The following is a 23,496-nucleotide window of genomic DNA, read 5'->3' on the forward strand; positions in this document are numbered from 1 at the left end:
GATCCATAATCCATGACCTAAATGTCATATGTTACACCATTAAATCTTACTTTCAAGTGTAATTTTCTAATGAGCAGTGCTATACTGCTCGACCATTGTTTACCCGACCCCCACTGACTGTCCTACGTGGCCGTCCACGTGTTATTTTTTTTTTTGGGTTGAACCGGACGCCCCGTCTCTCTCCCTCCTCTCTTTCTCTCTCTAACAGTCGGCGACCAACCTTTCTGGCGAACATTCCGTGACCACCGGTGAACCATCTTCTCCGTCAAAACTATCTTTCTCTCTCCAGTAAACTCTCTCAAAACCAGTGAGACCCATTTCCATTGTCAGAAAAAATATATATATATTTAGACCCATTTAGTTTCTCAAATCCTTAATGAAATTGGGGGCAATCGATCTCTATCTATAAATCCAAAGAGCTCAATCCATCACCCTCCATGGCCTCCACTTCAATCTCACCTCAACAAACCAACCAAAAACAAACCCATTGAGGCAAGCATATATATATATATATATATATATATATATATATATATATATATATATATATATATCAATATAGGGATTTGTAATTACCGAAAAAAATATAGAGATTTGTTGTGTGTGTATATTATCATGAAGATAGAGTGTGAGTAGAGAGAGGAGTTTTGGTAATATTGCTAATGGGTCTTTTGGGTTCTGATTTGGTTTTCAAGATCACATTCATGATACAGAGAAAACACTGATGGTGGTGGAGTAGGACAGAAAAGAAGAGGCTACTTAGCCAAAGGCGGAAGCCGAAGGTGAGGACTTAGGCCTTGAAAGTCAGAGTGGACGAAATTCAAGCTCAAAAGCAAAGAGGAAATCCAAATATAACAAGTGTGCTGTGAGGGATCAGTACTCTAAGATGTGAAGGGAACCGGTGTCTCACCAAAACTACATGCTCTCGAAACCGGTCTGACTGTTCATCTTGCTCAATTGATGGGTATCGAGATGCTCTCCTTCCTCCAAGAACCTAGCAAACAACTCAACTAAAGCTCAGCTACAGAGGTTTTTTTTTTATTATTTATAAGTAAAGCTCTGCTACAGAGTTGTCTCTCTATCTGCATCACTTCTTCCTGCCGATGGGGTAGGCGATGGCGACGGTGGTGAGTGACTCGACGAGTGGTCGCTTGGTAATGGTGGCTACGGCCGATGGGTGCAACCGGTGAGACTGGAAAGGTATTGTGCAGTCGCCGGTGAAAGAGATAGACGAGAGAGTATAGCTGGGTCGAACAAAGGGGGAGGGGACTGTGTGCCGGACCAATCTAATATTGACATGTACTGTCGGTTTTTAGTCGGGTGAAAATTAGTCGTCAAAATTAACATTTTCTTTTTCTAATTATTTCAACAAAAAAAAAAAATGTAGAGATTTTGAGTTTTCTGCAGATCAATCTTTTGCACATCCTGCGAGCAACTCAACACAGGCTTCATGCCTTTACACCAAAATGACCTTAAAGGTTTCTCGTACTCTAATTTATGTATGGTTTTAACTATTTTTCTTCTTTCTTTTCGTTCTTGTATTTCATAAATAAAACTGTTATCAGACCGAACAAACTCTCCGATAAAGTTAATACGAAATATTAGGGTTAAAAATAAAAATAAAATAAGAGAGAGAAGAAAAAAGTGACCACAATTATGAGCACGGTCCCGGACAATATAAAATTTCTTAATCAAAGATCTGATGGATGGGCATGAAGATTTTGAAGGTTGGGACAATTGCTTGGTACATATATGTACATACATTATGGGAGGCCAGGAATTGATACAAAACAAACAACCAACAACTTGGTTTATGTTGCAGCATTTTTGTCATTTTCTTAGACCCCCCTCAATTTAGAAAAATACTTTCCACTCCTTCCTTTGTTTTGTCAAGGGAGTGTGTGTTTGTTACTCGGCGAGTTGGGTTAAGAGGGGAAAGGAGTGTAGAAGAATGAAAAGGGATAGAAAAGAAGAAATAAGTTCTCTCGTGCTTGGTTAAAGATGAGGATGAAATAAAATGATAGTGAAAATTACAGAGAGTGACATGATGATAGTGAAAATTACAGAGAGTGACCTGTCTCGTGTACTCCTCGACCAATATTTTTGCTGTCCTTCCGTGAATGGAATAAAAATATAAATGACTGATTTTTTGATTTGGTCCTTATTTCAAAATAACAAGATAATGGAATGATAAATTATTTTATTAAGAGTTTTGTTTTTTTTTTTTTCAGTTGTATTCTAAACATGATGAAAGTTTATAGAGTTTGATTCCATATGTTTCCAAATTAAATCAAAATCGAACCAATTCTAACAATTAGAACTAAAAATGAACTGTTGGACTCTCGAACCGTGAATAATGACCACTTAATGTGTAACAAGACACTATTGATAGCCTCTCCAAAGCACTGTTACACCCAATGTATAATATTAGAATATAAAATTGAATACAATGATTTAAACAATTATTTGGGCATAAATCAGGACCATTGTGGAAGGCCTATGGAAACCGTTTTCAACATTTGCATCTATCCGCATCAGTAAGGCTTGTATAGATTATTTCAACTTGATTTAATTGTTCAACAAAACAAACCATAAGTCCAATTTCATAAATTAATAGGCAACAAAAGAAGACATAACAATATGCTGAAAATTTCAAAAAAAACATAACTAAATTTCCATTTTACTGTTATGAATATATATGTATATATATATATTTATACTATAAATAATATCAGGCAGGATAAATAGGAATATTCTTCTGATACTGACATGGATCAATAAAAATATGACATGTGTCAAAAAATTTTAAAAATAATTAATAAAAATTGTTTGGATCTTTTTGTGAGTCATCCAAAAGGAATTTTTTTATTTTTTATTTTTTTTATGCGTTTGAGATTTTCTATTGCAAACTCTTCATATTGCAATCCGGAAGAAACTCTAATTATCAATGGGGTTTAAGGAAATCAATTTGGCTTCAGATTACAACAGGTGGTGATAAATCTCAAAATTTTGAATGTTACAATAGAGTTATGCGTATTTATTAATTGGTCAGCCTCTTGAATCATTCTAAAAATGGAGTTGCAACAGAGATGGTAGACAATGAATGTAGCGGCTTGAATCATCTCTAAAGATTGGATTTAAAAGATTAGGGTTTGAGAATGGAGGAGGTAGCAAGCAGTGGAGGTGGTGGAAGTTGGTTAGAGAAAGAGAGGATTAATATTAGGGTTTGAGAATTGGGAAGACGGTGGACATCAATGGGGATTTGGTGGGAAGAGAGAAATAATTGTGAGTTAAAGAGAGGGAGAACCCGCTACGGAGAGAAATTCACTTCTTTTTTGGATGACCCGTGAAGAGATTTGAATGATTTAAATTTAATTTTTTAAATTTTTTTTGACACAATCTTAGTTATTATTAATCCATATTAACATAAGAAGTAGAATCCTGTGACAGGCATTTTCAAAATAATAATGGATTCGGACTCCGATCCAAAATTGAACTGTAAAGTACTTTGGTTCAGTTTGTACGAAATTTATTTTTTCTATTTTCCCTTCACTTTGAAGAACTGTAAAGTAATTTGGTTCAGTTTGTACGAAATTTATTTTTTCTATTTTCCTTTCACTTTGAAGACTGCAATAAAGCCTGTTGACCACAAAAGCCTATTATTTATACTAGCTTTTATCAGTTGGCTTTTGCATGAGAGAACAGATGTCTCGTGGGGGAGGGGAAAAAAAAAACACACACACACACGTCTCGTGACATTTTTTTGGGAGTCATTTCATTTGGAGCACCATTGCACATATACCGTACAACAGCGCATTATAGCCCAAGCCGCATAGCAGGCCAATTGATCGGCGTGGAATCGCCAGGGCTTGTTTTTGGCTTCCACACGCCACACCCTTTGTAGGGTACCCTTTAATATTACTGAATTTCCTATTTAAAATGAATAATGGCACATTTAGTTGAACATTTGTTTTGTAACAGGTATTTGCATAGACGACCTCCTATCCTTATCAATTCTACGAGACAAGTGATATTTAAATAGTAAGGTTCGTCTAAGTATTGAAAGTTGGTCCTATTTTTCAATTGCGTTATGTTCAAACTTTATTAAACTTTTACCACTTCAAAATTAATAATAGTTTCTACAAAATGATATACTCCATTTGATCTCTCAAAATAAATTAGAGAACTAAAAAACTCTTGGAGGCACTTGTATGCTAATCAAAACAGCTGGTCATCCTATCAAACTAATATTTTGTTCAATTATAAAATGGTGTAATAAGTCTTGATATTGTGATTTTATTTACAATAGTATTGTTTGATTAGTATTTGAAACCATCATATAACACGTGTTGGCAAAATTAAAAACCAATCGAAGGTAGCCAGATGCTATTGTGAATATGATGACTATAACTGGCGGAATATGCAACTGGCACATAATTTAAATTTAAGATATCATTAAGCATAAGAATTGAAATTGAGACAAGAACTTAAATTAAAATAAATTACTGATATGTCCTCTTAAATTCAAGAAAAAATAGATACTTATATTATTATTTTTTCATTGGAGTTGATATCGGGGTTCCAATATTTTTTTTCTGGCACTCCAAATTTAACAAAATTACTAATATGTCTTCTTATCTATAAAACACTCTCTCTTAGGGCTGCAACTCAGGCGGGTTAGACAGGTCTGAGGTATAACTTGAACCCAACCCATCATATAATTACTAAACCCAAGCCCAACTCTAACCCTATCATCAACCTCAACTACTCAACTCAAACCCAACACACACTTCTACTTTTAAATTCGAGCTTGCAACTCGAGCTTAGATTCCAGGTAAAAATTTTGGGTTAATTCGGGTTAATTCTTACACTCAAAATTTAATGTGATATTGAATTAGTTTTAGATTAAATTACTTTTAAATAAGAAAAATTTAAAGACTTTTTTTAAATTTTTAATAAATTGCAAACAAATTTTTAGAAAATTAATTCTCTTAAATGTTAACATGCAATAAGTTAAGATTTAACAAAAGAAGTTGAAAAGAAAAAAAATAATCAGAGTTTAAATATTATATATAATGTATTTAAAATTAAAAATATATATGAAAATAATATTAGAATTCTGGTCCGGGTTGCTAGCACTTGAACCCAAGTCCAACCTTAATTAAATTCGGGTTGAGATTTTTCAACCCAAGCCCAACTCTAATTGTAAAAATGATTGCCCAAGTTCGTAAAAAATTAGACTGGACTCAGGTTGGGTTCGGATTACTCAACCCAAGTTGCACTCCAACTCTCTCTAACCCAAAATTAATATTGGAAAGATTTATATCAGGCCATAAGATACAGAGTTGTAACATTATTGTTGCAAAAGGTCAATCCGGCACCGGGGCTGAGAATTTATATTTTGATCACTTAGACAGTTGTTCAAGCATCAATTGCCTCGTTCAAGCGTCAATTGCCATGCTGAAATAGTCTATCCCTAACTAATGGTTGAAAATTGAAAGGGGTGAAATTTAGAATTGCAACTCCGAAACCATCAATATTGTTCTGAAATTGATAATGGAACAAACAAAGCTTGAAAATTGAAAGGGGTGAAATTTCGAAATGAAATTTGGAGTTTGATGGCATGCTGCATTGGAGTTTGACGAGGATGTTGTACGCCAAAAATCCTCCAATATTATTACAGTCCATCGGAACTCTCCTTAGTCCCCCTTCACCGTGAAGACAAACAATTGTTATCTTTGTTTCTCTCCTTTGGTGTCTGCTCTTACAAAAAAATTTGTTTTTTTTCATCTTCTTATTCTATCTACTCTCTTTACCTCTATGATTTCTCTCAAAAATATTACTTTAAATGAAATATTGCCAGTGTTTTAAGTATTTATTTTAAGCTATTAAGTTATTTTGTTTCGTCTTTTTGGATTTCAAAGTAATGGGCTCTTGGTAATGGTTAGTTTGTTTGCATAATGGGAAAAGGAAGACAATGTAGACGAAAAAAAGAGAAATGGAAATATATATATATATAGTAAATGAAAATTCATCTTTGTAAAAAGAGTAGTAATAAGGAAACCGAATGTTTCTATTGAAAGAAGGACTGAATCTTACGTGGCTAGGCCACATTAGAATTTTTCCTAAATGTTTCTCTCTTTTCCTCGCCATTTCTATCTATCTCCTCTCTCTTCGAGTCCTTATCCTCACCTTTTTGTTCAAGTCCTCGTAATATTCTCTTCATAGGCATCTCTACCTTGGGTTCCAAAGAGTTACTGTCACAACAGACATTAATCTTTTTACAGAATGAAAATCAAGGGAAACTGATGAATCTTCTCAAAGTTTTAAAAGCGATAGACTACCGTTGCAACCTTTTTTTTTTTCTTTTCTTTTTTTAATTATGCAGACTTTATTGGCAAATATGTGATCTAAAAGATAAGAAAACAAATTATACTTGAATTGCAAAGCGTTTTATAGCATACAGATTGTTCTATCTTTAATTTGGTTGAAAGTGAAGCCTTCATAATCACCGGTTCTGTTTTGGCCCAAATGATAGAGTTATATATCATTCATGGATTAAACCCTTGATTTTAAGAGGCAATACAAGATGGAATTTTATTTTTGTTTTTCTCTTCAATTTTATGAAAAAAAAGAGACAAATAGAGAGAGGAAAGAGGCAGAATCGAGAACTAGAAGAATGGAGGAAGGGGGATAGGAGAGAGAGAAACGTGGAGGAAGGGGGAGAAAGGAGAGAGAAACGTGGACATATGCGCTTTTAGGAAATACGTGGCATATCCACATTAGGTTCGACTTTTTATTCGATTGTTTGGTTTGGTCATTATATCATTTTCTTCGTAAAAATAAGATAGAGGGCATTACAGTATTTTAATTTAATACTCTCTTTGTTCCATATTAGTTGTTCACCTCAAAAATTTTGACGCACTACCACTGCAGATGCCTAAAATTTGTGATGGTCTAATCACCGTTGGATCGATCAATAAGTCAAATATTTCTTGATTAATTAAATCCCACAAATACGGGTCCATCAATGGACACGTGTCAAAATCCTAAAGGTTCCCACCTTTAAAGAAAAGTGCCGTTAAATTCAAATCAATTCAAATTCAAAATTGAATTGATTTCAATATAAAAGGAAACAAATCCTTTATTTGATTTCAAGATGAAAGGAAACAAATCTCTTATTTATGGGAAAATCGCACAATTACAGCCCTTGCACCGACTTTTTCAAGGAGATTTAATCAGAAGAAGATTATAATTATAGTAGAATCGACCACAAAGGATTGTATTTCATTTTTTTTTTCTTGATTATTTAATAAAATAATTATTTGTGGTATTTATTTTTCTTCCCAGGTTTTTCGGAATCAAAATTTGTGTGTACGATTACCTTTTATCTTTAAGTCATTTGAAATCATTTTTAGCCTTATTCTTTTTATATACTTATTATATACTATCACTAGAGTGATTAGATGCCCACTTTAGAAATAACTCGGAAATTGAAGGGTCAAGTTAGATAACATGGGTGCTTAAATGAGCAAGCACAGACCTACGTACCGATGCCCCCTCCCCAAATTTTTTTACTTATATACCCAACTAAATTGTTTAATTTTACTTATATACCAAAAAAATATTACTATTGCCTATTTGAAATCATTTAAAAATTTCATTATTGCCCTCCTCAAATAATTTTTTGAGTCGAGTTTCTTGTCTAGGTAAGAAGTGAAAAAAATAAACTCGGAGGCATTATATTTTATTAGTGAAATGACAATTGGATTTGTTCAAATTGAAAAAGAATATAAAAAACATTGAACCAAATTTTTTTTTTTTTCAATTCAAAAACTCTAATTTTATGTAGTTAAACACAGTCAGGGTGATTTATTTGCGTGTTGTGGTTGTTTTTTTTTTTTTTTTTTTTTTTTTTATATTATTATTATATTTATTTATTTATTTTTTTTCGGAAGTGGGGAGTCTTTTTGTACGCTTCAAACAAAAATAAAGCAAGCATAAAAGCGTATAAAGGCAAAAAAAAACCGTCTGTTTGGTGAGATTTTTTTCACCTTTGTTTCTCTCACTTCTATTCAGCGTCTATTCCACTTCATCTTCAAAGTCGTATTTCTTTCGAATTTTTTCTCACATCTCATTCAGACAAAACCCTAAAAAATCATCTCTGAACTCCACATTTTTGAAGCTTCCATTACTGTAATTTCCAAATCTCTTCCTCCTCCCCCTCTATCTATATATATATTTATGAAAATATCATCTAACCCCTCGCAAAATATCCACCAAACCCCGTAATGGGACTTAGCTTCAATGGAGGACACTTTCAACAGTTTCTGAACTCATAGTTACAGTCTCTCTCTTACGCTTTACTTTTATTTATATGCAATTTCTTGAATCTGAAGCTCTCAGTAGTTGGGGTTTCAAAATTCGTTGATACGAAGTGAGTCTTGGCTTTGCTGGACTTTTCAGAAACCTGTATAAGGTAAGTGTTATTCGCTAGATCTCGTTTTGACGCATTTGCTTATGTGTTATATGTGTACATGTATGTATAATATAGGTATTGCTTCAAATTCAAATATAATTTCTGCAGTCTAGATTTGAGTATGAGCTCAGATTTATATTAAGCTTCTAGAATGAGTAGATTTTGAAACGGTACTCAATTTTTTTACCGAGATACATATATAAATACATGCTCACATATATGTTTGCTGTAGTTTAGTCTGAAAAGTGTGGATAATCTGTAAAGTTGCTGATTGATTGGTTTATTTCGTGGAGTGATTGATGTTTTACTGTTGAGCTTCTTAGAGGGCTGAATTTTTTAATTAATTAATTTATTTTTAGTTTTATTTGTTATTTATTAGTCAGGTGAATTATGAATATTTGAAATATCCTACACTCTTTTAGTTTAATTTTCAGTTTTAATAATGCCAATTACACACTGGAATTAGTCTGAATAGCCAATTACACCCTGGAATTAGTCTGAATAATCATCTAAAGTATGTATAATCGTTGGTGTTCCTATTAGCATCTCACATGATCAGCATTGATGAGAGTGTGTTCTGCCTGATAGTCAGACTTGTTATTGTGATAATTCATCTTTTGATTATTTTCTTAAAAAGAAAGCAACTTGCAACTCAAAATTATGAACGGGGTCCTAAGTTTTTCTATATTTAGCGTCTTGGATTCTATAATGTAGAAAAATTGGTAGATTATTGAGGCATTTTTAGGATTGGTAGTTTAACTATTTGTTCACTTCAAAGAGATTAGCTGAATCTGTAGAATGGAGTGGAAGCACATTTTATGATAAATGAGGGCTATTCAAGCTCAAGTAACCAATTGGGTGGTGACAGACTGCATGGAGTCCGCTAAGATCCAAATGGATAGGCAGGATTTTCTATTTTTAATTTCCTGCATCATTGTTTAAAGGAACGCCTTTGCTAAGATGGATTGCGCAGCATGATTAATGATCTTGGTAAACCATATTTTGAAATACATGGAATATTTTAAATATTGTATGGATTCTGGAAACATATATTGATTTCATGATTGTCTTATTTATTTCTTTTCAATAACTGATGACACGTAGATTTGTATGCTATAAATAGGGGAATGATATTGTTTATGTATTTGCGACAATGCGCTCTGATGATTATCCTTTTGGATATTAGACTTATTCTTTAAGTTTTCGGTGGTGAATTGGTGTTTATTATGACTACATCCATACAATATAAAGTAGGCTTATGCTAATAAGTACTCTGGGGCCCTACTGTATACTTAATGCATGATCATATGCATTGACATTTTGAATTATAAAACAAAAATGTACAAATTTTATTTTATATTTTTAATTTCATTAAACCTGGAAACCAAGTGATTTCTGTATCTCGTATATCCAATATGCCAATAGGGCATTGAATTCCCCGAGTGCAGTTTTAGGTGATGATTCGTGATTGTTATTAATTGGGAATCAACAATACCATAATGTCATTAAATGTTAATAAGGAACATTATATGCTGCTTAAGGTGTGCCTTCATGGACCTTGTTACCAGGACCCAATGAAGTATTGTTGGTACAATAATTAAGTCTCCAAAGCATTTGTAGTTTTATACCCTTAGGAAAAGACAGAACTGGATATTGCAGTTCAGATGAATCAAGATTTATGGAGACAGCCAAAGACATATGATTATGCTTAGATTTTTTAGCTCCAACCATACTAATAGAGCTCCTAAATGACCTCTTATACTAATTGCATTGTCTTTTAGATGCATTGTTTTTTTGTTAGTGGAGTAGAAGTTCTAACTCACCAAAGGAAGAATCTGCAGAGCTTATTTTATTGTTTCCTAAATGAACCTGTTGACATAGTTGAGCCACAAATTCTATTTGATTCACACTGGTAGAACAAATTATTTAAATTAAAAACACTTGCTTGGTTTACCATCTCACTATTCACAGTTTTTTTGTGCAGTCTTTAAATGCCATTTCACTATTTTTACCCACCTATTCACAGTTTTTTTGTGCAGTTTTTAAATGCCATTTCACTATTTTTACCCACCTATTAAATATCTATAAGTAAATGATATGACTGTGTCGCCATGGCCAAATGGTATGATCATCCAAATGCAAGTGGTTGTGGTTTGCATTCATGATGGCTCCTGTCACATAGAGGTTTTTGTTAAGTATGTGTCCTTTGTTATCTAATAGATGTAATTGTTGAACTCATAAATGTTTTCCACATTTATTATTCACGATTTACACGCATGCTGAAGTGGGTTTGAGGCAGTTCTCACACTCCCTCTTAACTAAAAAACCAACTATGGGAAGCCCGTTACCGTTTACCATTAAAAACAAAAGGCAAAGCCCACTATCAAAGAATTTATTCTTAAATATTAATATGGAGCACATGGTATCATAAACGAAATAGTCCATAATTGACAAATTTTACACGAAACACAGAGCGATCCAATGATATAACGGATACTCACAATATTCATAACTCAGTTTTAGAAGATTAGGAGACTGCCTTGCACCAAGGATAGGGCCTGTATTGTGATGTCAAAGTGGTACAAGATAGTATATTGTTCCTTTAGTCCTGTAAAATATATTCATTGAATGGGTAGTACTTGGAATTTATCCTTATTTCACTCTTAGAGGGGTTCATTTTCTGTATGGTTATTTTTTTTTTATGGCATTCTTCTCTTTTCCAGGTGAAATCTGCACCAATATATTTGAAATCTATAGATTTAGTGGCAAAGTTTTTGACCTCGGAGAATAAGACGACCTTAGCTTTAATGTGGCATACAAGAGCTTAATGAAGGCATGCGGTCATTTTGGATTTTGTTGAAATGAAGAACGCACAGGTTCTGATGCTTAAATTTTTAGAAAGCTTCTCTGTCTTTCAGAATCTGTTTTCCTGTTATTTCATCATGCTTCAGGGTTTCATCTTTTATCGTTTGGTGTTCAATCTTATATATAATATATATACATAATTGCATACATGTTGTGGTTCTAGAAAAGTTCAAAAACTGTAGCAAACTTTTTTAATGTATAACCATTCAGTAGCTTGAGCTGTATCTCCTGCCACTCCCAAACCGAGAGGTGCAAGGTTCAAGGGTGCGTGATACTTTTTATTCTTTTAATAAAAATGATCCATTTTTAACTTAATAGCTGTTAAAAAATTTACTTATAAAAAAAAAAACTGAAAACAAATTTGGTTCGCTAGCTTGGGAGCTTGCTTTTCAAACCCCAGGAATGGTGTTTCTCTGTCCAACTTTCTATAATTTGTTGTGAACATTTTTTGTTCTTTTTCTTATTATTAGTATTTTTAAAAATTCACAGGATCCACAGAACACACCTGAAATACAATCGTCAACCCCCGTCTCGCATGAATCTCAAAATGACCAACAGAACAATGCAACAGAGGCTTCTGCAACGGGCTCAGGTTCAATTACTGTTACAAGCGATAACAGGAAAGTTTCGCGTGAGGATATTGAACTTGTAAGACAGTTTTCTCTTCCTACTTGTATAGATTTCTTTAAGGAGTTTCATGTTTTACCTGTTTCTTAATCAGCCTTGATTATTATTTAAATTGGTTTATTTTAGGTCCAGAATTTGATAGAACGGTGTCTACAGTTGTACATGAATAGAGATGAGGTGGTAAAAACCCTATTGAATCGTGCAAGGATAGACCCTGGATTTACAACTTTGGGTAGGCACCTTCAAACCTTTAGAGAAGTCATTTGTCATTCTCCCCAGTCCTCACTATGTCTTATGATGAGATTTTTTTTTAGTGTTGTATTGGTTGCTCATAAAAATTTATACTGGTTTGAGGAATTTTCATCTTTTTGATAAAAAATGACATGTGTTGTGAAGGATAGGAGATTTACTAGACTAATTTTCTTAACCACCACTGAGCAGTTATGCATTTTTGTGACTACATTTATGGCATTTAACTGTCATGAGCCAGGCAATCACCTACACGGTACCTTTCAACTAATCATTTTGTTTGTTGATTCAGTATGGCAGAAGTTGGAAGAAGAAAATGCCGACTTTTTTAGGGCCTACTACATAAGGCTAAAATTGAAAAAACAAATTATCTTATTCAATCATTTGCTTGAGCATCAGTATCATCTCATGAAGTATCCTGTACCTCCAAAGGTTCCTTTGGCTCCCATACAGAATGGAATTCATCCCATGCCAGGTAAATTCTCACTTCAGAAAATTATTGTCATAAAGGCACAGAATATAGCTATTGTTTCTATTAGAGAGTTAAGTGCTGAGGGGATGCGTTGCATATCCTACAGTCATTAAATTAACTGAACCACCATTCTATATAGAAAAAGTAGAACTACTGAATGAAAAGTTATTAGCGAGAATAGAAACTTTTTCTTTTGTGTGTGTGTGTGTGTGTTTTTTTTTGATAAGTAAGAATTTTATAAAAAGCGCTCAAAAGGGGAGCGAACCCCATGGAAACAAGAAGTTTTGTGTGTGTGTGTTTGGAGTTGGGTTTTTTTATCGGGATTGGTGGAGGGGTGGGTGGTAGGAGTTCAGATGGGTGTTGGGTCTTAAAAGGATTTTGTTTTTTAGTTTCCTTCAAGCAGACTCTTCTTCTTGAAAGTTGTTCTCTGTATGTTATCATCTTTCCACTCCATGGGGATTAGTGTTTTAACCATCTCAATCGTATTTTTGTTTTTTTTCCTTTTTCCTTTATCTTGTCTGAATATTCAGGAGCTAAGAACATTACTGTGCTCCTTTTTGCCTAGCATAAACTGAAACCAAAACTAAGATAAGGCGGGTTTTGTTGTAAGCCTAATTGGTTATTTCCAGTTAAATAAATCAATAGTTCAAATTGAAGTCAAAGGTAGTGCATTTACTGTTCTTATAGGAACTTACTTAGTCCGGGGATGCATATATCACACGTTTAATTTGCAGTTTTAATGGAATAGATTTTTCAAGAGAGGCTTTCATGTTTTGTAGGAGTAAAAATCTTAACCAACAAAAATACTGCTTCAACACAAGGACTAAAATAATTAGCATCCTTAGTAATTTTTTCCATCACCTCAATACAGACTGTATACTTTAAGTATCAGCGCTGTCTTTGGTATCAGTGTCTGGTCCTTCAGAAGGTGATACTTGTGGATTTTGTGGGTGATGCTAATCTGGAAGATACCTGAGTTGTTAAGAAATCACCAACTGTTGGCTTTACTACAGAGATTGCTGTCCGGGGCAGTGCATATTAAACAATACATTTTATTATCTGAACCAGACCATGAAAAATTGTATATATTTTTGTTATTAACGAAATGATACAAGTCCATTTCCAGTTGCTCTTTTAAAAAATAATTGAAACTAAAAATTATCTCGATGGTTTTAACCCTTCTATAGATTTCTGGATTACCAGCAGTGAACTCAGTTTTATTATGGGCCTTTTAATGGGTACAAAAATGTAGTTTAGTTGTTTACTTGGTAAAAGCTCGGGTTGATAAGTGTGAGGGCACAGGTTTGAGTCTGAGTGCAGCCACTTTCTTGCCCCCCAGAGAAAAAAGAAAAAGAAAATAGAAAATAAAATGCCAAAATTAAGTCTGTGTCCAAACCTTACCCTCCTAGCACCTTGTTAGACGGGACCAACACTGAGTAATGGAAGCTTATTTGCTTTAAAATAAGAGTTTTTAGTTTGCTTATTTTTGTCAGCATGTTGCTATTTTCTGTCCCTTTATTCTCCTGTTTTACCTAGTGGCTGAACTTTGTGCTTGATTGTCCATATCTGTATTTTCTTTTTGCAGTTATTTGTCAATCTATTTTTAATCTGCGGAAAATTTGTAGTTTAGTTTTTCATTGAATCTCGTTTGATAATGTGAGTGAGCTCACGTTTTAATTTATTATATATATATAGAGAGAGAGAGAGAAAAGTGCAAAAAAACCCCTGAACTATGGGGGTTTTGCAACTAACCCCCTTGAACTACAAAAACCCCCCCCTGAACTTTCATTTTTTTGCAATTTGCCCACTCAGGCCACCGAAAAAGGTAAAAGATAATTTTACCCTTATTCAAAACTACGTCGTTTCTATCTCCCTCTCTCTATTTCTGTGTGTGTATATATTATAAATATATGTATATATATATATACACACACACACACATTATATCTCTATGGAAGGAGTCAAAATCACAAAGAGACACAGAGAGGAGAGGGAGCACATCGATCTCGCCGGCCATTTATGGTGCCACCTCATTCATGTCGTCGTTGACCCGCGACACCGACGGCAAGCAGCCGTCGTCCTCGTCGGCGTTCCAGATCACCAACATGTCCCACGAAAAACAGAAGACAAGGCGTCAGAGACCCGAGCGGCGGAGTGGACCATCGCGGCCGAGTCCTCACCGGACGACCTCTTCACAGCCGACCTCTTCACGGCGGCAGATGACGAGAGCAGATCTGACATCCCAGTGCATGTTGTCGACAGCGCAGACGGTGATGGTCTCCTGTAACTCCTTGTGCCACACCCAGCGCGTCCTCATCGCCTTACCAGTAACTCCTTGTGCCACTGTCCTCTGTCCTCGTTGGCACCATTTCTGGGTTCGACGGCAGCAAAAAACCATATCAGTTGCAGAGTTCGTGATTTGGGGATTTTTTATTTTTTATTTATTTTTGGTTGAATATGATTTTTTGGGGAAATTTGGTAAAGCCATGATCCATGTTTGATGGCCAAACTCACCATATTTTCCAAAATCTCTTCAACGTTGACGATCCCACTGAAATAAACTCGACAGAACTATTCTCCATGAGAATTGCAAAACAATTTCTCAAAGCAAGGCCTACCAAATTTCACTCCTAACAACCACTTGGACGCTTGCTTCCAAACACCACCGCGTCGGCAAAATTCAAAAGCTGTTTGGCATGTATAAGTCACCAATTTTCAGACTGATTGGCAAAATTCAAGAGGCCCTCTATGTACCACCATGAAGGAGAGATCGACAGCGGTGGAGAGTGCAAAGATCTAATAACCAATTCACGAGCTTGGGAAGGTCCGCCGACAAGTTCTCCACGGCGGTGTGCACCTAATGCAACCATCCTCTTCTTTCTCGGGTGCAAAAAATTAGACACTTAGCGTGCACATGTTTGTCCTTGCATTTTTCTTCTTACTGCCTTGTGTTGCACCTTGTTTGAACCAGGACAATTGACAAAGCTCCATATTTTTTGTTAAGGAGATAGGTATCTCACAGTAATGTCTAGCTACTTTTACAGCTCGTGATTGATTAACTAGTTACTGAGTTTTAGATTCATCATTACATGCTTAAATGATTCCTGGACTGATGTTGAGATGCTTTAAGCTTCTTTAGTAAGGTTTGCTGAGTTTTGTAGTAGCGATATATCATGCCGAGTTAGAAACACGCGCTCTGATGACGATCAAATTTTGGCCGGCCGTTCGCCGGATTGGGTCAACTGCAACAAAATTGTATAGTTTAGGGGGTTATTTGCATTTTCGATAGTTCAGGGGGTTTATTGCAGATATGGCAATAGTTCAGGAGGGTTTTTGGCACTTTTCTCATATATATATATATATTTTGGGGGCGGGGGGAGATTAAATAAAATTTCCATTAATTTTTGGGGTTATAAACGTTGACCACTAAATTCTCTTTTCCTTCCTCCACTCCACCCCCAAAACTTTGTTAGGAGTTTACCTAGAAAGTTACACAGTGGGCCAGTTGCTGAAATTTCTAAGCTAATATTATGCTTATGTTGAGCTGGGCTTTTAGGTGCTCCTTGCTGATCCATTTTTGTCTCCCTTACAGTTATCCTTCAATAATCGCTGCCCATGGTGGCGGATTTTGGTTGAGGTGTGAGGGATGCTCTGCCAGTTGGCAGTGTTCAAAATTTTCAGAATTGTCTTTTACGTATATTTTCTTTAATTTGGTAGATTGCTTGGATCTTTAGGAACAATATAAGAGTTATATAAACCAATATAGGAATATCTTGGTTCAATGTATGTGTTGTTAAGTGCTCTTTGATTATTTATTATCATCATTATTAAGTGCCACCTGTTTGCAGTGCAGTTAACAACTTACCCATGGGATACCCCGTCCTACAGCAACCTCCGGTTCCAGCTACAGGTCAACCTCATCTTGATTCCATGGGCTGCGGAATATCTAGTTGCCATGTGGTTAATGGAGTGCCTGCTCCAGGCAATTTCCATCCCATTCGGATGAATTCTGGGAATGAGTGAGAATTCTTTCTGTATTAATCAAAATTTTATTTTATTTTATTGTATTTTATTTTATTTTATTTTATTTGGGAAATTTACGTGGCAGTGGGCTTAGGGACCTCAAATTACAAATAAGGGGGAAAAACTGGTACCAGTTTAGTTTGTGACCTACCAGTTTTTGCATGTTAGTGCACCACTTTAGCTCACTAAGGCTGCGTTTAATAATGAGAAACGTTTCTTGTTTTCTGTTGTCAACTTCTAAAAAGACAAAACGAAAACAAAAATCGCGTTCAATAAAATGTTTTTGTTTTTATATAACAGAAAACGTTTTCAATTTTTGTGAAGAAAAGATAAAATATCAAAATGATATTTCTTATGTTTTCGGCACTGTAGCAGAGAAACGTTTTCACTAATGTTAGTGAACAGGAACTATTCATTTCAAATAAAATTCATATTATATACTAAGTTGCATATTAAATGTCAATAAAAATATATATTTTTAAAATAGAATAAATTAAATATTGTATATTATTTTTTATTTGATAAAATATATTTTAATATATAATATATTAAATAATAGTGTAAATGATTTTTTGTGACAAAATAATTTTTGATATAAAATATAATGTTATTAAATTATTAAGCACTAGATATTTTATATTATTATATATCATATCTATATTATATTATATGTAAATATTAAATTATAATTAATTTACAATATTATAACACAATATATATTTTATTACATATAAGATATATTATTTAATATTTTTTATTCATAATAAATTATCATATGCTAAATATATTATATATCACATAATAAATGTATACATCATGCATATACATGTATTTATATACATAATTGGTGGGAATATTTTTGTCTTGGTATATCTAATTTTGTACTTATAATGTATTGGGTATTTTTAAGATTTATAATTGTAAATTAGATTTTCTAGATTTATGGCTTTTTGATATTAATGGAAGCAAGTGTCGTGCCTGAGTGGTTGGGTTGCTCCTTGTTTCCAAGAGTTCGTGTTCAAGTCATCTACCCTCCCCTCTAATCACTAACTCCTAAAATTTTTGCCATGAAAAAATAAAATAGAAATGAATAAAATAAAAAATAAAAAATTTAAAGAATATTTTGTACATTTTGTAACAAATATGTTGTTTTACTAAACGCAATTATTGTTTTATATTTTTAAATTTGTGGCAACAAGTGTTAATAAACATCATTTTTGTTTTTTATTTTCACTCAAGAAAACAAAATCATGTTTCTACTTTCTTAAGACAGCAAAAACAAAAAATAAAAACATTACTAAACGCACCCTAATGTAGTTTGGCAGTTTGGTTGTGAAAATTATGTAAACAGTTTTTTACCGCCCGCAAGCCAGTTTTTTTTTCCCTATTTCCATGTTTTTGTAATTTGTGTTCCCCAAGTCCACTGCATACAATTTTCCCTTTTTTTTCCTTTGATTCTGCATTTAATATTTGACACACAATAAACTGTGATTCGTATATTTCTTCCCTTTTTCATTTCTTCGCCACATACCTGCCCGCTTGTTTATGTATTTCCATCTATGGCACTGTTTCTTCATATGTTAGCATATTGATGCTGTAAAACTGCAGTTGATAATTAATATTTAATCATATACGTATTTCCGCTGATTTATCTGCATGATGGCAGTCATTTACGTGACATTGTGGCATTCAACAAGAATCAAATGGAAAAATAAGCCCTTCCAAGTGCGTAATAGAAACAGATGAAAATATTAGTTAAACTGCCCTTTATGAAATAACCAAAAAAAAAAAAAAAATTTGTAGTTTTTTCCCATAGAACTTCTAGGAAGAAAATTTCTTTTTCTTTTCCCTAACAACTCAGTAAAAAAATTAATGAGACATGTTGACCTTTCCCACCATGATATTTTAATGTCTTGTTGTCATGAATACGAAAGAAGAAAAGCCAACAGGAAAGGAAAAATAAAAAACTTTCTGATTAATGTCTTTCCATGACGCTTTTTAAGTCATGAATACAAAAGAAGTAGCCAACAGAAAAGAGAAAAAGACTTTTTGATTAATGTTTTTCCATAACACTTATTATTATTATTATTATTTTTTCTATAACAACTTTAGGAAAATCATGTCATCATTAATCATGGAAGACAATTTATGTTGGCATTTCATCATGACATAGCTTGTGTTGTTGGTTATAATCTATGTTACATGGACTCTGGTATGGGTGTTGGACACGGGTTTGTATTCATGTGTCGGACGTGTCAAATCTCCAAACAGAAGGACACACGGACACGGCTAAATATTCATTTTAGTAATTATTTTATTTTATTTTCTAGAGTAAAGTAATGTTTTGATCTAATATAATGTTCAATATAGGCATTTAACTCTTTTTAAAGTAATAATATAATGTAATTGAATGATTGGATATTTGTTTTAAGTATATGTCTAACCAAAAGTGTCGGACACATATCCCATACCCATGTCCGAAGGATATGTATCCGACACGGGTACTTCACTACTTTTGAAGAGTCCATGTAACAGAGGTTATAATCAAAGACTTGTTAGCTTAATGAATAATGGTTTTAGTTCTCTTTTATATTCTTTGAACTTGCTTACTAGATATTCTGCTAATGGTTGGTGCCTTTGTTCTTGCTGAAGTATGGTGATTGACAGCAATGCTGCTGATGTGGCACCTGCTATTGCACCAAACAGTGCCATGTCATCTATGTCAGAGATGGCAGTGAGTCCAACTTCAGTAGCATCAACAGGCCATTTCCCCTTTACTGCATCGGAAATATCTGGAATTGGAGTAGACACGTCAGCACTTGATACGGCATTTACATCTGATGTGGCAAGTTCAGTAGGTTTGCAGCTTGCACCCGATAATGGCGCCGGGAATTCTAGAGACTCCCTCAGATCTTTGGCTCAGATTCCTTGGAATTTCAGCCTTTCAGATCTGACGGCTGATTTGTCTAACTTGGGAGGTAATTTGGTCCCTATCTTTGTTAAACAATTCTTTACTCTCTCACCACACGTGCCCCCCTGATGCACATTTGCTGTTATTTGGTAATGAATTAGCAATTTTTTTTTTTTGTTTTTTTTCTGTTAAATCATAAGTGGCAAGATTGCAGTCCACCCATTTGTGTTTGAACAGTATTAGCCAAGAAAACCTTCACAATTCTCCTGGAAAATAATTCAAGCAAATACCTTTTGAAAAAAATAATTCAAGTAAATATTTTAATCCTTAAATAGTTGTCTGTGGTTGTTCCATTGTCCAATTGCTGGACATTTTATCAATAGTGATTAATGATATCAAAACTGAGACGAAAAAAATTCATTTGAAAGCAGATGGTAGTTTTGCAAAAATAAAATTGGGGTAAGTTGTAAAAAATGCAAGTCTGTTTTTTAAAAAATTCAATTTGCTTGTCAGTACTTCCTCTTCATTCTAGTGTAACAAAGTTATTCTGAAATTCCCTTATAAAAACTTATATAAGTGCAAATTGACTATCTCTTAGCGGATTTGTTCGAGACTTCTGAGTGACACACTGATAAGGATATCATGGTAATAAATAATTTAAAAACATTCTAGTATTTATGGCAGTGATGCTTTTGAATAGCCTTTATTTATTTTTAACTATTTTAGTTCTCTCTCTCACGCAACTTAGCTAATTTATATTTTTAATGTTTTATTGGTTGTGCATGATGTCTTGAATTTTTTTGCAGATCTAGGAGCCCTGGGAAACTATCCTGGTTCTCCCTTTTTGCCTTCTGATTCGGATATTTTACTTGATTCACCTGAGCAAGAGGATATAGGTAAAGCAGAGTAGTGTCTTTGCAATAGTTTTCTTTTTCTTTTTCTATTTTTTTTGGGTAAAAAAATAAATCACGAGGGCAATGCAGGACTAGTTTTCCATTTCAGGAGATGCCATTCTTGCATTTAAAAGGAACATTTAGAGGTAGTAGAGACAGGCGACAGCAGCAAAGCCTGTTGTCCCAACTGCCTGTGTTGGGTATTTTAAGGTAGTTGAAGAGGATTAAAAGAAATTAACCATGTCTCTGAAAAATGAAAGATGTCTACACTTGAGAAATATACGAACTAGCTAGTCAAGTGATACAAAGAAATTGACTGTGGAAATCTAAGATGGCCTTTTGGCGGTATGTGAAAAAATTGTATGCCATTGTATGGGAATGAAATGCAGTTTCACTGTTGGGGTCAGATAAATATGGGAAAGCATCTTGAATGAACCATTATGTCTCAGTTATTGATAAATTTCAACTTGTACAATTCTCTATTTTAAAAGCAATCAGATTGTCTAAAAGAGATGGGGAAATCTTGACCACAAAATGAAATATAGAATGGTCTGACCTCTATTATCTAATGCTTTAGTATTATATTTTATGTATGTGCATGAGTTCCCCATAAATTATAGTTAATTGGTAGGTCATTTAAAGGTTTTTTTGGGGTCCTTATAAGGTCTTTAGTTGCTATTGAAAGTAACATGTGGTTTGACAGTTAGCATGGTTATATCTCATCAAATTTTGCTGATACAAACACAGTATTCATGGTAGCTTGATAGATTTAATTGTCCAATTTTAGCTGAATATTGTATAATGCATTGGACTCAAATTTGTTGATCAGCATTAATCATGACTGAGTTGACTTAGTTTTGGAACACTTTATGAAGTCTTGGGGTAGCCCTAACTAATTAAAAATGGCCCGGGTTTTATTTGAGTATTCGTGCCATTTAGTCATGTGTTTATTATGCATATCTCTTGTTTTTCTTCAATTTTCATGTTGGTAGTAAATTTCTCGATGAGGGATCAGAAACCTCCCCAATTTCTGTGCAATTGTTCTTACACTTACAGTTTGACTTCGTTTCAGTAGAGGAGTTCTTTGTTGACTCTGTCCCTGGGCCACCATGCTCTCAATCGGATGAAGAAAAATCGTAGAATAAGGTGATGAGGTGCATCCATTTCTTTTGAGTTATTTAGGATAGGATTATGTTGTTGTACAATAAGAAGTAAAAGAAGAAAGTGAAACATTAGTTATCTTCACTAGGATTTCAGGGTCCAGCTATTACAAGCTTGACCATGGAGCGTTGCAGTCATGTAGTTGCATCTTTCTTTGCATTTCTGTTGGAAGCAATGTTATATTAGTTTCGTATTTCATTATCCGAAGTATATGATGGATATTGAACATAATTATTAGGAAAGCTCGTCAACCTTGTTATATATTTTTATCTTTCACTTGCTCCCTCCCCCTCCAAAAAAAAAAAAAAAGAAATTTTCTGTTTTTTTTTTTGGTTCATTTTGGAATTGTTGCAAAATCATTGTGTATTTGCAAATCAAATTTGTCTTTTTTGTGAAAGGAAAAATTGTGTTAATAATAAATGGAAAGGCAAATTATGGAGTGAGCATCCAATGAAAATCTTCAATGGATTTAGCTTGACTACGTGTTTATTATCCGAATTGTGTACTATAATATGGAGAATGTTCACGCTTTATTTACTGTACGAAGAATTGATTTTTTTTTTTTTTAAAGGTAAAATACTAAGAATTGATTGTTACTAATAGAATTTTTATGCTTTTCTGCTGTGGCTTGCATAAATGGGCTTTGCCCTTTTGTTTAGGGTCTTCTCAATACAATCTGCTTTTGCAACCGGTGCATAAATGGCTTCTTCAATTGTTTTCTTCTTTTGTCTTTTTTGTATCGAACGCCAAAAATAAATGGATGGGGACAAAAATAAATAAAGGAGGTGCGCCAAGAAAAGAGGTTTTTTTTTTTTTTTTTTTTTTCAAAAGAATAATTTTAGCTCCTGTTATTAGAAGAGTAATGCTAGACACGAAATGGCTTCTTGAATTGTTTGCTTCTTTGTCTTTTTTGTATTGACCCCCAAAAATAAATAAAGGAGGGGTGCCAAGAAGAGAGAGTTTTTTTTTTTTTTTTTTTTTCTTTTTCAAAAGAATAATTTTAGTTCCTGTTATTAGAAGAGTAATGCTAGACACGAATCAAGTTAATTTTGGGGCCATCTAATCTTAGAACACAATAAGTTTGTCAACTTTCTTCCAATTCTGTAAAGTGAAATTCATCAATAGACAATCTCTCCACTGACCTTCATTGGTCAAATAATTTACAGTGGCCGCTAGGTGCGTGTGTTAGCATGCGGTTAGGTGATCTGTTATGCATTGTGAAAAAATTTATTAATATATATATATTTTTTTACGGAAGTTTCGGAGAAAAAAATGTACTGCATCAGTGATGTCTCTAACATAATGAACCTGGTTACCAGTTTTCTGTAATCAAATTAGTTCAAAAATAGCTTTAAGATGTTGTCAAACAGTAGCTTTTATTTGTAACACGATATGTGATTGGAACATTAAACACTAAAATAACACATCATATTTCATGGATGATATAAAACGAACCCTTTTACGGATTACTTGTTCTAAGATAGACTCATTTTTAAATTGTTGATTGACCAAATTGTTGACTTTTCACTCTGGCTACGAAAATCCTAAATTTATTTTGGTTTTTTAAGTGCTTGCTAAGATCTATTGAATTTTCAAAACTTATTACCGGTCATTTTCAAATACGAGCGCATTAGTCCACCAGTTTGATATTTATGCTCTATTCAGCAAGGAAGAAAAAATTTCTGAACAAGAGGGAGAGAAGAAAAGATGGATGAGATAAGAGATTGCGTATATATATTTTTGTTCGGTTGAATATAAGAGAAGAGAAACATATAATTCATGTTAATTTTAATTATTTTTACTATTATATTCAATA

The 23,496-nt window shown here is 33.7% G+C and overlaps 1 protein-coding gene across 2 annotated transcripts; it reads left to right on the top strand.

Moving 5' to 3' along the window:
* The first annotated feature begins 8,013 nt into the window (after positions 1-8,013).
* Positions 8,014-21,963, top strand: LOC132276770 (uncharacterized). Of its 2 annotated transcripts, none has more exons than XM_059778369.1 (9): positions 8,014-8,479; positions 11,203-11,355; positions 11,834-11,992; positions 12,098-12,203; positions 12,513-12,695; positions 16,546-16,711; positions 19,368-19,693; positions 20,433-20,522; positions 21,592-21,963. In XM_059778369.1, exons 2-9 carry the CDS (start codon positions 11,341-11,343, stop codon positions 21,657-21,659), a joined length of 1,113 nt encoding a protein of 370 aa, XP_059634352.1. In that variant the 5' UTR covers positions 8,014-8,479; positions 11,203-11,340; the 3' UTR covers positions 21,660-21,963. The 2 variants fall into 2 exon arrangements, with proteins under 2 accessions (XP_059634352.1, XP_059634353.1); XM_059778370.1 differs by having other exon boundaries at positions 21,595-21,963.
* Positions 21,964-23,496: the final 1,533 nt, after the last annotated feature.

The sequence above is a fragment of the Cornus florida genome, unplaced genomic scaffold (assembly GCF_030987335.1).
Source record: "Cornus florida cultivar Cherokee Brave unplaced genomic scaffold, ASM3098733v1 CherokeeBrave_3.0.0_Hap2_Chr10, whole genome shotgun sequence".
NCBI classification, from domain to species: domain Eukaryota; kingdom Viridiplantae; phylum Streptophyta; class Magnoliopsida; order Cornales; family Cornaceae; genus Cornus; species Cornus florida.